At 38.8% G+C, this 14737-nt stretch overlaps 1 protein-coding gene across 1 annotated transcript in view; it reads left to right on the forward strand.

Annotated features, from left to right (window-relative positions):
• Positions 1–14737, forward strand: part of LOC110464128 (exportin-4-like) — a 36590-nt gene that overhangs the window by 11556 nt on the left and 10297 nt on the right. Inside the window, exons 13-22 of the mRNA XM_021519192.1 lie at positions 69–249; positions 1172–1331; positions 4051–4220; positions 4598–4769; positions 5529–5733; positions 6355–6443; positions 7176–7242; positions 7773–7889; positions 8321–8418; positions 14076–14236. Coding sequence (XP_021374867.1) covers positions 69–249; positions 1172–1331; positions 4051–4220; positions 4598–4769; positions 5529–5733; positions 6355–6443; positions 7176–7242; positions 7773–7889; positions 8321–8418; positions 14076–14236 — 1420 coding nt within the window. The remainder of the gene's footprint in view (positions 1–68; positions 250–1171; positions 1332–4050; positions 4221–4597; positions 4770–5528; positions 5734–6354; positions 6444–7175; positions 7243–7772; positions 7890–8320; positions 8419–14075; positions 14237–14737) is intronic.

Below are 14737 nucleotides of genomic sequence, written 5' to 3' on the forward strand. Positions count from 1 at the left end.
TATTCACTTCATCTTCTGATCTATACCTGTTTGTGTTAATTGGATGTTAATTGGGATTTGCCTTTCAGCCTATGTGTTAACAGAGGAATCCGAGGGAGAGACTCCTATGATACCATCTGACATCATGGAGTATTCCATTAGCCAGTCAAAGACCGTAGACATCCCTACAACACTCAAGGTCCTCGCATCCCCAGGGGAGAGGGCAGACAGCATTCCAAGGGCAGACCTAAACACAGACTCTGTTGTCCGGTATGATACCTTGTATACTTTTTTGTAGAGTCAGTAACATTGACTTGGACTAGAATCATGTCATTATCTTATTAATATCTGTTGTATATGATCAAGCTACTTTTTGACCAGTGCATCTATATCTGCATAGGTTGTTCTGTTAAAACAATGTAGAGCAGTACCTTACACTGCTATTCAAACAAAGAAGCTGCCATTTAATAAACCATATCGGATAAAATTGAGCTTTACTGCATTCATTCAAAGAAAGGGAGAGGGAGGTGACGAGGGAGGGCAGAGAGTTATTTAAATGAGATTTGGTTGTGATATATTATACACCCTCTTATGTTTAATGTTGTGTTCTCACTGTAGGTTGGTCTCCTCAGTATTACGCCTCTGTGAGATGTGATATAGTACACACCCTCTTATGTTTAATGTTGTGTTCTCATTGTAGGTTGGGGTCCTCAGTATAACACCTCTGTGCGATGTGATATAGTACACACCCTCTTATGTTTCATGTTGTGTTCTCACTGTAGGTTGGTCTCCTCAGTGTTATGCCTCTGTGAGATGTGATATAGTATACACCCTCTTATGTTTAATGTTGTGTTCTCACTGTAGGTTGGTCTCCTCAGTATTACACCTCTGTGAGATGTGATATAGTACACCCCCTCTTATGTTTAATATTGTGTTCTCACTGTAGGTTGGTCTCCTCAGTATTACGCCTCTGTGAGATGTGATATAGTACACACCCTCTTATGTTTAATGTTGTGTTCTCGCTGTAGGTTGGTCTCCTCAGTATTACGCCTCTGTGAGATGTGATATAGTACACACCCTCTTATGTTTCATGTTGTGTTCTCGCTGTAGGTTGGTCTCCTCAGTATTACGCCTCTGTGAGATATGATATAGTATACACCCTCTTATGTTTAATGTTGTGTTCTCGCTGTAGGTTGGTCTCCTCAGTATTACGCCTCTGTGAGGTGGAGAAGCGTGCACTACAAGCCAAGATGGCAGGCTCTCTCAGTCCACAGGTTAGCGCCAGTATCATGTGGTTTCTACGGCGATGGTCACTGTGCTACCTGCTGCCAGACGAGAACTACTACTCACAGGTATGTTAATCTCTATGACCTAGTCAGTACCAGGTATGTAGCTGTTCTGCTTCATTTTCCAATGACATATCAATTATAATTTTTCCAGGGAAACAACTACATACCTGGTAAAACTAAATTGATTTGTCATCAGAAGATGTAGAAGAAACAGTTACATTCCTGGTAACTAACATTGATCTGATCAGGGAAGATCTAACAGAGCAGCTACATACCTGTTAAACTAATTTGATCGAATCTAGGAAGATATTACTAAGGAACACCAGATTTAATCATGTTTTATTTGTTTATTTTTACCCCTTTTTGTGTTTGTACAAGAGTGTAATTTTTGATAAAAAAAGACAGTTTTGAAACAGGAATTGATATATCTAATAAAGAAAATGAGCTCACGATAATGTTGAATGTTAACATGCATTACCTTTGACCTTCAGACCCCAAAGCTTTCATACTCTGGTAAAGTGAAACCCCTAGGCCCATGTGTAAGTACTGGTAGCTAATGGGACCAGCATGCAATATGACATACTTACGCCAAGGTTGCTGAGTACATTACAAAGCTTACATTTATAGACACAGTTTTAAACAACATCATCATTACGTGCCCCAGCTTTCCAGCATATCCAGCGTTGTAATAGGTTAGGCAGTCCTCGCTCTAACAACTGACTATAAAATCTGGACATATATGTAACGGGTATTATCTACCCTGTTTTGTACAAGTGCTGACCCTAACAGTGCTGTTACAGCAAGTTTCTACCTAGTCGTACAAACATGAGACGACCCAGACCTGCCAAGTCATACAAACATGAGACGCCCCAGCCCTGCCAAGTCATACAAACATGAGACAACCCAGACCTGCCAAGTCATACAAACATGAGACGCCCCAGCCCTGCCAAGTCATACAAACATGAGACGCCCCAGCCCTGCCAAGTCATACAAACACGAGACGCCCCAGACCTGCCAAGTCATACAAACATGAGACGACACAGACCTGCCAAGTCATACAAACATGAGACGACCCAGCCCTGCCAAGTCATACAAACATGAGCCGACCCAGACCTGCAAAGTCATACAAACATGAGACGACCCAGACCTGCGCAGTCATACAAACATGAGACAACCCAGACCTGCCAAGTCATCCAAACATGAGATGACCCAGACCTGCCAAGTCATACAAACACCAGACACCCCAGACCTGCCAAGTCATACAAACATGAGACGACACAGACCTGCCAAGTCATACAAACATGAGACGACCCAGCCCTGCCAAGTCATACAAACATGAGACGACCCAGCCCTGCCAAGTCATACAAACACGAGACGACCCAGACCTGCCAAGTCATACAAACACGAGACGACCCAGACCTGCGCAGTCATACAAACATGAGACAACCCAGACCTGCCAAGTCATCCAAACATGAGATGACCCAGACCTGCCAAGTCATACAAACACCAGACAACCCAGACCTGCCAAGTCATACAAACATGAGATGACCCAGACCTGCGCAGTCATACAAACACCAGACAACCCAGCCCTGCCAAGTCATACAAGCATGAGACGACGCAGACCTGCCAAGTCATACAAACATGAGACGACCCAGACCTGCAAATTCATACAAACCTGAGACGACCCAGACCTGCAAAGTCATACAAACATGAGACGACCCAGACCTGCAAAGTCATACAAATATGACAACTGACCTGGAGTTCTGTCATTGACAGGGACTGCCCGCCAAGTTGTACAAAACATGACAACTGAGCTAGATTTGTGTCATCAACAGCGATTTATTGTTCTACATACTTACCTACTTGTCCATTTGGCTGCCTTGCTTTGTGTATTCAGTCATGTTTCAATAATCGGTCTTATGAGAATGCTCAAGTTACTTTTATATTTGATCATGTTTAATTAAGGTTATGTTTAATTAACCTTTATGTAGACTACTACATTTAAGTATATGCAATGGTGTCTCAAAATTAACTAATTTCGTAAGAATGCTGAAGTTTAAACTAAGATAAGTAACATTATATAATTCTACAGAACCAGCTGGGTGTTGTCATTCTGTAAATTACTGATTTTTGGTGAGAAATTAATTTTGCATGTTGAATTGTAAGGAGAATCTTGGGTGCAAATATAAAATGGCAAACATAATAGTTGTTGCTGTTCAAATGTCAAATTTGTTAATAATTTAAAGCATGCATAAATAAGTATGCACAGAAATTTGGTGTTTTACCATAAAAGCATGAAATATGTTGATTGTATAGATATTTATACCTTAGGCTAAGGGTCATTTGTAGCATGGGGAAGTGATGTTCTGGCAAAATAGTGTAATTCTTCTTGATTAAGTACAATTTATACTCTTGTGTTTTGATTTCCGAAGTTCAGTGAAGTGATCATGGACCATTATATATGGGGCAGTGATACATCTTATAACCACTTCTCGGGTATTGTAATCAACGTGCTAATCTCCAACGTCCTATTTTACAAATGTATATCTGGAAACAAAACTTATATGAGAGCTCCATAGACCATCATTTCTGTAACAGAACTATCATGTGGACAACTTATAATACACAATTTAGATGCCCCTTTTTGTCTTAAGTCCCCCATAAAAGTCCTGTGTTAGACAAAGAATTAAATGATGATAGTAAGTATTTCGGCCTTGTATGATATCTATCTGACCTATAGGATGAACATTTTTATACAGCACCAGTTTGATTTCTCCATCAGGTGAGCCCGGCCATTTTATCTGCGTTTGGACGCGACTCAGAAGGTGCTCAGTGGACGATACAGTTCCTCCTAGAGAAGATCCTCAGTAACTTGTCCTGTTGGTTTGGGGAGGACGGCATACTAGAGGATACATTGTCTCTCCTCAACTCTTTTGTAGACAACAGATTCAGGTACAGAATCAAGGTCACAGAAAAGCATGTACTGTCTGTCCAGAGACATGGATAAAAAAGTTTTCTAGATAGATAAAAAAGGAAAATTTGGTGATATTGTAATTCCGATGCTTGATAGGAATATATTTAGGGGCACTTCTTTTGATTGACTGAACATGCTTTACATTGTTCCTTTAGATAAAAAATATCTTATGAGTGAATGGTATTATTTTTTCTATACAGGGGTGAATACTAAAATATCATAAGTAAGGGGTATATTTTCTATTGTCAAGCTGTAATGCTATGCATTGCTTACAGACATAAAATACTGTAAAATACAAAATAATGATACAATAAGATCTATCAATATTTTTTTCACATTACGTTTTATTCAATAGAGCTGGATATGTAACAAAATGCAATTTATGGTGGACGTTAGCCAAGCAGGAAGCCGAGCACAAGCCTCCTCTGAGTCTGCTGCCATTCTCCTGTAAGCGAATGCTACTCCGGTCCCTGGTACAGGCAGGTTCAGGGGTCGAGGAGAGTTGGAAGGAACAGTACTGGGCCTGTGTAAGTTCTTATGAGTTATTTCCCCTTATAGCTAAAACCAACTGTCCCTTTTGTGGGGTTTTGATCTAGTTCTTAGCTTCCACTACCTCATAGTGAGATGCAAGATCTTTATGTCAGAGCCAATTCAGTATACTGGGTTACAGGCTCTCATTGTTTGCATTCTAACAATATTTTAGTGACAGCTGACTCCAATTTTTTCAGATTACAAGTTTCCATTTTCAGATTTTGGGGGTTTGGAATTGTCAATTCTGATAACATACCTGGATCCTGATTGTTCAAGATTTAATTAGTGTAATAACTTATTCCAGCTCATTTTCAAAATTCTGGTTTAGAGAAATATCTGAAATTTTTTCCTTGTATATTTTGTCTACTAATGGTAACTTTAGAACCGGTACATTAAGTTTCAATTTGGAGTTTCCAGTTATTTTTAAATATACAAGATATGTGTTAAATTTTTATTTCAGCCTGACATGAACAGTGTATTAACCATTGCCCTGATTTCTTTATGGTAGAACTAAGAGTAGTTTGAAGAAATTATATGCCATTGGGGTTTCTTTAGAGTTGGAATTTAACCCTACCAAATCCCTGTATACAGGGATTCCTCGCAGGTGGACCTTTATAGTCCTTGTTTACAAGGATACATCAAGGAAAGCGTTTAAGAAATGAAGTAGAATGACATGAAAACATCTTATTACATGCCTGCTAACAATTTTTCCTCATGGACCTCTTCAGATGTAACGTTTGAATACATTTTTCCAGGTGCTAACTTCCATACATACAAGGTTTTACGAGACAGTATGCCATGAAAATTTTGCCAAGATGTCATATGTGTCCAATATGAAGGATAGAATTATAGACCTGCTGGAGTGTCTGTGTGGTATTGCTCAGGGCACACGCATTGACAACATGGAACGTATCTTCACCTTCTTCCATCCTCTCATGGCAGACTCTGTGAAACTTCTAGGTAAATTCTTACGTATTTCTACCCGGATCAGTGCTATATAAACAATCAGGTGACTATATGCACTATACTGATCCATGGTCTTATGGAAAAATTCTTGTGTGACAATTAACTTGCATGTGAGAATGGTCAAGCGTGATATTGTTATGTTTATTTAATCAACATTAACAGTCTGAGCATTTCCACACCACGATAATTTCCACTTTTACAGTAATCCAAAGTTGCAAGTGAAATACACTAAAATGGAACTGTTACTTTGAACCACAATATGTAAAAAAATAATATTTTCAGTTGTTAGGCAGACATTTTAATTGTCTTCTGTCATTTTGCATCATTATGTCACCAAGTTTTAAATTAATATATAGGTATTCTACTATTCATCATACGGCTGCCATCTTTGGAAGTCTACATTTCAACTATCTACGCACGTTTTTTTATGAATATATAGGAAGCTGAAACTTGTTGTGACCATTCCACTGATTTAGAATACTGAATTGAAGTAAAGAAAAGATTGATTTGGTTTGCAATGCAATATACTGAGAGAGAAGCTTTGATTAAGAAAATTTGATGACTGAGAACTGTTAATGTTGACAGATGTGTATCACGGTTATGTTATGTTGACAGATGTGTATCACGGTTATGAAGATGTTGTCCAGCTGGTGATTAAGTTTTTCTCCGAGGCCGTGCAGGCAATGCTTTGCTATTTGGGTGAGGTAAGACCATATGAAAGACATACAGTAAACATCTGATAAGTTTGATCTAAATTAAATAAATATGGATTTAGACACTCATTGGACAATGTTTTGTCTGGAGACAGAAGTAAGACTTTGTTATATAAGGTCGAGTTTTGATATGCGTATTTATAGCCACCCATTGGTACTACTGGGACTATCAGCTTGCATTACATTCGTCAATTGTTCAATCGTTCCATCGTTTCAATTGTTTCAATCGTTCAATCGTTCAGTCCATGCATCACTTTGTTGGTGCCATATCTCAGTTAGCCTGCCTACTACAAGGTCCAAATTCTGTAGGTGAGTACCTTTTTGGGGTACTGGAGAGTCATACATGTATATGAAAATCAGGCCTTGTGCTCAACTTTAATTTTGATTTACGCATATCCCAAATATTTTGTCATCTACACTTGTAACAGTTTGTAAATGACTATGTCTTGAGATGGCTAGGTGTCACATGATGATATCATATTATGTACCAAGTTATTATGGCTGGAGGGGGAGACTATTGATTGCTCGTAAGACTTGGTCATAGTACTGTTGGTACATTGTATCCATGTGTATTGGCTGATTGGATCTTAATTCACGTTCAGTTTTGTGGTCTGGTGAAATCCAGTTTTGCTTTTTTAGATGCCAGTGATTGAAGTTTTTCCGAAAATTTTATTGCTTTTCTAAGATAGATTTTAAAATATATTTCTTTTCATAAATTTTCAGAGAGATTCCAAGAAAATGTATGAACTTTGCCTGTCATTGACACAGACATATTCAAAGCACAATATTGGTAAGTATTGATGTCTTAGCAGGTAATATAATCGGAAGTTTTTAGTAATTAATTACACGGGAAGTATGCAGCATTATATAATACATTGGGATTTGGATTTTGTAATATAAGGGAAATCATCAAATAAATCTTTAAGATAAAAAAAAGCAAAAGTAGACTTGGAAATACTTTATAAGTAAGTGAGATGGACAAGCAAAACTATAAAGGGAATTATATCAATATTTTATAGTACTTACAAATCACTTTCATGTAACTTCTGGCTTCTACCAGACTTGTCTGTTACAACAAACAAATCACCATATGAAAATTATGGTACATTCCATGTGATGATAATGTAAATGAAATTTGACACAACATTGTATATCTTTCAGTTTCTTAATTTTCATTTGATTTCTTTGACTTGAACTTGCTGATTTGTCTTGTAGCTGTGTGTGTGATTGATTTTGTAACTTTTGCTGTGATTAGCCGAGTTGTTTTGTAGGTTTGGGTTTGATTGGCTAATTTATAATGTTGGCTGTGATTGGTTGTAGGTAAGCGTGTATCTAATGCCAGTGAAGAGGAGGAGGATCGGTACAATGACATCATGTTGGTGATGGAGATGCTAACCAACCTTTTGTCCAAGGACTTCATTGACTTCAGTGACCCAGGTCATCATTGCTTGTATTCCTCCTTTAAAACAGGATTACAACACTGTTTACTAAGTCATTTGTGTGGAATACATCTACATAACACAAATGTTGTCCCCAGTTTCATTTAATAAGTTCTTCTCACCTATATCAGAACACTATCTATTTGCCCTTCTGTCCTTTAAAAATGGTTTCCAATGGTAATTTAATGAAGCGATACCTTTAAAACTGAAGTTCACACAATCTTGATTCACACATGTTGAAGATATTACTTGTGCTTTCTTGTATCTGATTGAATGTTGGATTTTAAGAAATATCTTTCAAAATGGAAGGAATTTTTACAATAAACTTTAAATGGAAGTACAATTACCAGTGTATCCTATGATCGTCCCATCTCTGTTACAGACTGGAATAGAAATATAACTAAAAAGATATAATTTTTTGTAATACAGATGATGATTGCGTGCCCGGAGACAAGGTGGAAGCATCAGATGTGGCTCTATATGGACTTAACACTGTGATACCCCTGATGAACGCCGACTTGCTCAAGGTGACCTCTCACACCTGAAATGAATATAGTGGTGTAAAATTATCTCACACCTGTTCTAAATATAGTGGGTGTGACATTATTTCACACCTGTAATAAATATAGTGGTGTAACATTATCTCACACCTGTAATAAATATAGTGGGTGTGACNTAGCCCGCGTAGAGGAAAGAAAACCGGTAGCGGCACATTTCAACAGCTTAGGACACAATATAGATGACGTCACAGTTATGGGTATCGTATCCGGTATTTATGACGTCAACAACCGTTTACGTACAGAGGAAAGTTGGATCCACATCCTACGAACGCGTAAACCGTGGGGAATGAATATCATTTCGTAGAGATGCCTGAAACCAAGTCCACACCTAGAAAATACCACCGAAATGATGCAGGGAAGATCAAGATGCCGTGCATTCTATGTGGAAAACGACTAGCAAACTTAAGCTCCTTACGGAGACATGTCAGTAGAATACACAGCATGAATAGTAACACTAGATTCCAGTGCAAAATATGTAAACGTACTTTTGGAAGAAGAGATCTTTATGATCGTCACCTAAAAGAGAAACATCCGTTTTACAGTATTGAACCCGAAGTATTCAAGGATGAGGTAAGGAACGAAGCAACCATTCCGAATAAATGGAAAAGACCTCTTGAAACTCTTACAAAACAGCAACTAGAGAAGGCTACATTCAGAGTAGTATCGGCCAAGGAGAGGAATCCCGAGGAACCGCATACTCATAAACCAGCTGAAACAGAAGACACTAGTCCAATTGACTTATTGAAGGAAGACCTAATGTTGAGTGATTCGTCTGATGAATCCTCCGACAATACTTCCGTCAAAAGCATCATCTCCAGAGAACCATCGGAACAAATAGTGGATTATAAGAAGCTGGCCTATGCATCCGCATCTGATGCCACCATATGCCTAGATGAAATACAGTGATGTACCACCACGGATAAACAACAAACATTTTTTTCATTATCAATATGTTTATTATTTTATTGGACTTGAATTTTTAATTGCTAACTATTAATTACCAACATGTATACTTCATGAACTATGATCCCGTTAGTATAACGTTAACTTTAGGGCTTATCTGCCCTTACCTGATTGTCCATTTAATACGTCACAAATAATTCTGAACCCCGGAAAAAGTACTTCAGGGGACTAAAACGTGTAAAATATGTCCTGATGAAGCCTCGAAAAGAGGCGAAACTAGTTATTCCTGACGTTGGCCCTATTTACTTATTTAATCTACGATTGCCTCTATAGGGCCCCTGCATCCTCGGATCCGTCGGCAGAGCACCACTCAACCCATTGGGACTAGGCTCTCTCCACTGATCATGAACCCATCAACCCACTCAGATTTTTCGTTTAATCCACCTTCTGATACCCTACCGAGAACAGAACTCAACCAGGAAAAGAAGAGACAGAGAACAGAGGATGGCCCGGGAGTAATAAATCTCCCTGCCGTCATCGTTCCTTTTTTTAAAGTGTTTAGGAGATTGTCTATTTACTCATTCCGCTGCCAAAATCACATCTCATTTTTGGAAAGGTGTTTAAAAAACGAGACAGTTCCCAAAGGTCTAAGAGTAAGGGTTACACCTCAGATATCAGAATCGGACACTGCTTTCGACCTCAGGTGGGAAGAGTGTCATATTAACTTTGGATTGGAACTTACGAAAACACTACTGGTTTACTGGCAATCCCGTCTCAGTTCTACGGAAACGGAAATAACTGAAATTAAGGATAAGATCAGAGACAAAACAAGCCCGGACGTGTACCAACACGTGATTAACATTGTCGAAACACTAATAGAAAGGAAACGCAGCGAGCCACGCCCGGAGAAACCAAACACAGAGGAAAAGAACAAATGGAAAGGAAGACGCGTGGACGGAAGTTCATCCCGCGCAAACAATACCGGAAACAAAAAGTCAACAGACCAATAGATACAAACTGGGTAGTTAATTTATCAAGTATCAAGCTTTCGGAACCCGAACTAAAATTATTATCCAAAGGACTTAAATTTAGCCCTACACCTAAACCACCATCAGTTGATTCTTTACTCACTTACACATTTCTGTTTAACCGAAGAATACGTATCAAACATTTTTTCAGGGACCAACCTAGTCTTGAACCTGAACCATTCCGCAAACCATCCGGATGGACACCACCGTCTGGTATAGATAGCCACTTAGACACTTTTCTAAATATAGTAACGGAATCAGTTATATCAGGGGTCAAAGCACATAACAGATATCCCAACTTAAGCCGAGAGGAAAGCATAGCATTAAAGAATCTTATCAATAATAAAGATATTATCATAAAACCGGCAGATAAAGGGGGAGCAGTAGTCATCCTCAATAAAACTGACTACATATCAGAAGCACACCGCCAACTATACAATAAGTCGAACTATAAAGTGTGTACTTCAGATCATAACCCGGACATTACTAAAAAGGTCAATCAATTCCTGAAATTCATCCGTGAACGATCACTCATAGATGATAAAGTTATCTCGTATTTAACCCCCAAGAACCCACGAACCCCATTGTTCTACCTATTACCTAAAATACATAAAGTAGGAAACCCAGGCAGACCTATTATTTCTCAGGTAGGGAGCTGCACCGAAAAATTGTCAGAATATGTGGATCACCACCTTAAACCCATTGCGATAGAAACCAATTCATACATCAAGGACACTACCGATTTTCTACGCAGAATACGGGCCCTCGACAAGCTACCACCCGGTAGTCTCCTGTGTACAGCGGACGTTTCGTCTCTTTACACATCAATCCCACACAATGACGGCATTAGAGCCGCCAAATTAGCTCTGGATAACAGACCGGTCAGAACACCAGCTACATGGATCATATTAAGAATGATCGCCCTTATTCTCACCAATAACTGTTTTAGATTTAACCAAGAGTATTTTCTACAAACCCAAGGTACAGCTATGGGCACTAAAATGGCACCCAATTATGCCATCATTTTTATGGACTACCTTGAAACTAGATTCCTATCGTCCGCTCGATTAGTTCCACTTGTATGGTGGAGATACATAGACGACATCTTCTTTATTTGGCCCCACACTCGAGAGGACCTTACCTCCTTCCTAGAGGCCTTGAACTCATTTCACTCTACTATCCGGTTCACGTCAGAAATCAGTGATGTATCTGTGGATTTTCTGGATACCACTGTATTTCTAAAAGAGGATGGGACACTAGGTAGCCGAGTATATAACAAACCCACTAACGCGTTTCAATACCTACACTATGATAGCAGTCACCCTAAGAACCAGAAAACCAATATCCCCTATTCCCAAGCTTTAAGGATTAGGAAGATATGCAGCGAGGAGACAGACTTCGAAAAAGAATGCGATAACCTGAAGGTAAGATTTTTAAATAGAGGATATCCATGCCCGCTTATAAACAAGGCCATAGATAAAGCTAGAAACACCACGAGATTAAACCTACTGGAATCACACTCACGTAACACAGAGAAAAAAGTTTTACCGTTCATAATTCCTTTTAACCCGTGCAACCCAGACATTACAAAGATCCTGAAGAACAATGAACACATCCTTCAATACAACCCTGAAACTACTAAAATACTCACGGCCAGAATGTTGGTAGCCTATAAAAGGCCACCGACGCTCCGTAACCTCTTAGTACATAGCGACATGGCGAGAAAACGTAACCCCGCGGGGAGTCAACCATGCGGGAAGAACTGTAAAATTTGCAAACATATGAAAGCCACAAAAACGTTCACTAGTCACAACACTAAAAAAACGTATAGGGTACAAACGTGCATAGACTGCCAAACCACCAATGTTGTCTATCTCATTAGTTGCAAAAAATGTCAGCTACAGTACGTCGGACAAACATCCACCACAGTCAATACCCGAATCCGCAACCATCTATATGATATAGCCCGCGTAGAGGAAAGAAAACCGGTAGCGGCACATTTCAACAGCTTAGGACACAATATAGATGACGTCACAGTTATGGGTATCGTATCCGGTATTTATGACGTCAACAACCGTTTACGTACAGAGGAAAGTTGGATCCACATCCTACGAACGCGTAAACCGTGGGGAATGAATATCATTTCGTAGAGATGCCTGAAACCAAGTCCACACCTAGAAAATACCACCGAAATGATGCAGGGAAGATCAAGATGCCGTGCATTCTATGTGGAAAACGACTAGCAAACTTAAGCTCCTTACGGAGACATGTCAGTAGAATACACAGCATGAATAGTAACACTAGATTCCAGTGCAAAATATGTAAACGTACTTTTGGAAGAAGAGATCTTTATGATCGTCACCTAAAAGAGAAACATCCGTTTTACAGTATTGAACCCGAAGTATTCAAGGATGAGGTAAGGAACGAAGCAACCATTCCGAATAAATGGAAAAGACCTCTTGAAACTCTTACAAAACAGCAACTAGAGAAGGCTACATTCAGAGTAGTATCGGCCAAGGAGAGGAATCCCGAGGAACCGCATACTCATAAACCAGCTGAAACAGAAGACACTAGTCCAATTGACTTATTGAAGGAAGACCTAATGTTGAGTGATTCGTCTGATGAATCCTCCGACAATACTTCCGTCAAAAGCATCATCTCCAGAGAACCATCGGAACAAATAGTGGATTATAAGAAGCTGGCCTATGCATCCGCATCTGATGCCACCATATGCCTAGATGAAATACAGTGATGTACCACCACGGATAAACAACAAACATTTTTTTCATTATCAATATGTTTATTATTTTATTGGACTTGAATTTTTAATTGCTAACTATTAATTACCAACATGTATACTTCATGAACTATGATCCCGTTAGTATAACGTTAACTTTAGGGCTTATCTGCCCTTACCTGATTGTCCATTTAATACGTCACAAATAATTCTGAACCCCGGAAAAAGTACTTCAGGGGACTAAAACGTGTAAAATATGTCCTGATGAAGCCTCGAAAAGAGGCGAAACTAGTTGACAATAAGTAAAACACCCACTTACTGGTGACACTTGTTCTTGTTGCGATTAATTATCTTTAGTCTTAAATATAGTGGGTGTAACATTATCTCACACCTGTAATAAATATAGTGGTGTAACATTATCTCACACCTGTAATAAATATAGCAGTGTAACATTATTTCACACCTGTAATAAATATAGTGGTGTAACATTATTTCACACCAGTAATAAATATACAGACCTGCAATTATACATTATTTCACACCTGTAAAGCGGTGTACCATTATCTCACACATGTAATTAATATAGTGGTGTACCATTATCTCACACCAGTACTCTGTTTAGTGTGACATCACAATAGGAACACTAATATATTAAATTAGGTCTGTCCCTGTAAGTGCTACCTATCTTTTATATTTGAAGATTCCTAATTAGATATTATATATGTATTAACAATTGGTACCAAGTTTATGTACATGATGGTCAAGTGTTCCTCCTTTAGTCCCTGTTTTTATTGTGTTTGTAAGCGAACAGCACTCTTACTATGTCAATTACATTACATTTATTATACAAATATAAACATGGTAATTTAACAAGGACTTGAAACATCCTAAGATTGTTAAGACTTTAAGTGCATGTTAACACTTGTTCTCAGTGGTATGTTATCTTTGTGTTCCAGTACCCAACCCTGTGTTCTCAGTACTTCAAACTGGTAGCATTCCTTGCTGAGCTACACCCAGAGAAGTTTGCAAGTATTCCAGAAGATATGTTCAAAAACCTGGTGGCATCTGTCGACCTGGGATTTTCATCGTATCCTTTACTTATGTTAACATTCAATAGACAACAATAACACAAGGATAATCTTATTGTACAAAATCACAGTCCAATGATAATCTGTTCTCATTGCTGGTTAGAAATTCAGTAATGATAAACACGTGTAAACATTTTCTTTGCCTCCCCTTTTTTTTGTTCTATAAAAAGAACTTTACTTGTGCTTAAGTAACAAAAAATTTAGGAATGCGTAACGGGAAAAGAAATGGCCAGACAACAATTTGAACCCAGGACCTGTTAACTTTAGACAGACTCTAACCATCTGAGCTATGTGGTTACCGGCTAGCCCAGGACCTGCTAACTTTAGACAGACTCTAACCATCTGTGCTAGGTGGTTACCGGCTAGCCCAGGACCTGCTAACTTTAGACAGACTCTAACCATCTGAGCTATGTGGTTACCGGCTAGCCCAGGACCTGCTAACTTTAGACAGACTCTAACCATCTGAGCTAGGTGGTTACCGGCTAGCCCAGGACCTGCTAACTTTAGACAGACTCTAACCATCTGAGCTA

Source organism: Mizuhopecten yessoensis, unplaced genomic scaffold, assembly GCF_002113885.1.
Source record: "Mizuhopecten yessoensis strain PY_sf001 unplaced genomic scaffold, ASM211388v2 scaffold10963, whole genome shotgun sequence".
Lineage (NCBI taxonomy): Eukaryota > Metazoa > Mollusca > Bivalvia > Pectinida > Pectinidae > Mizuhopecten > Mizuhopecten yessoensis.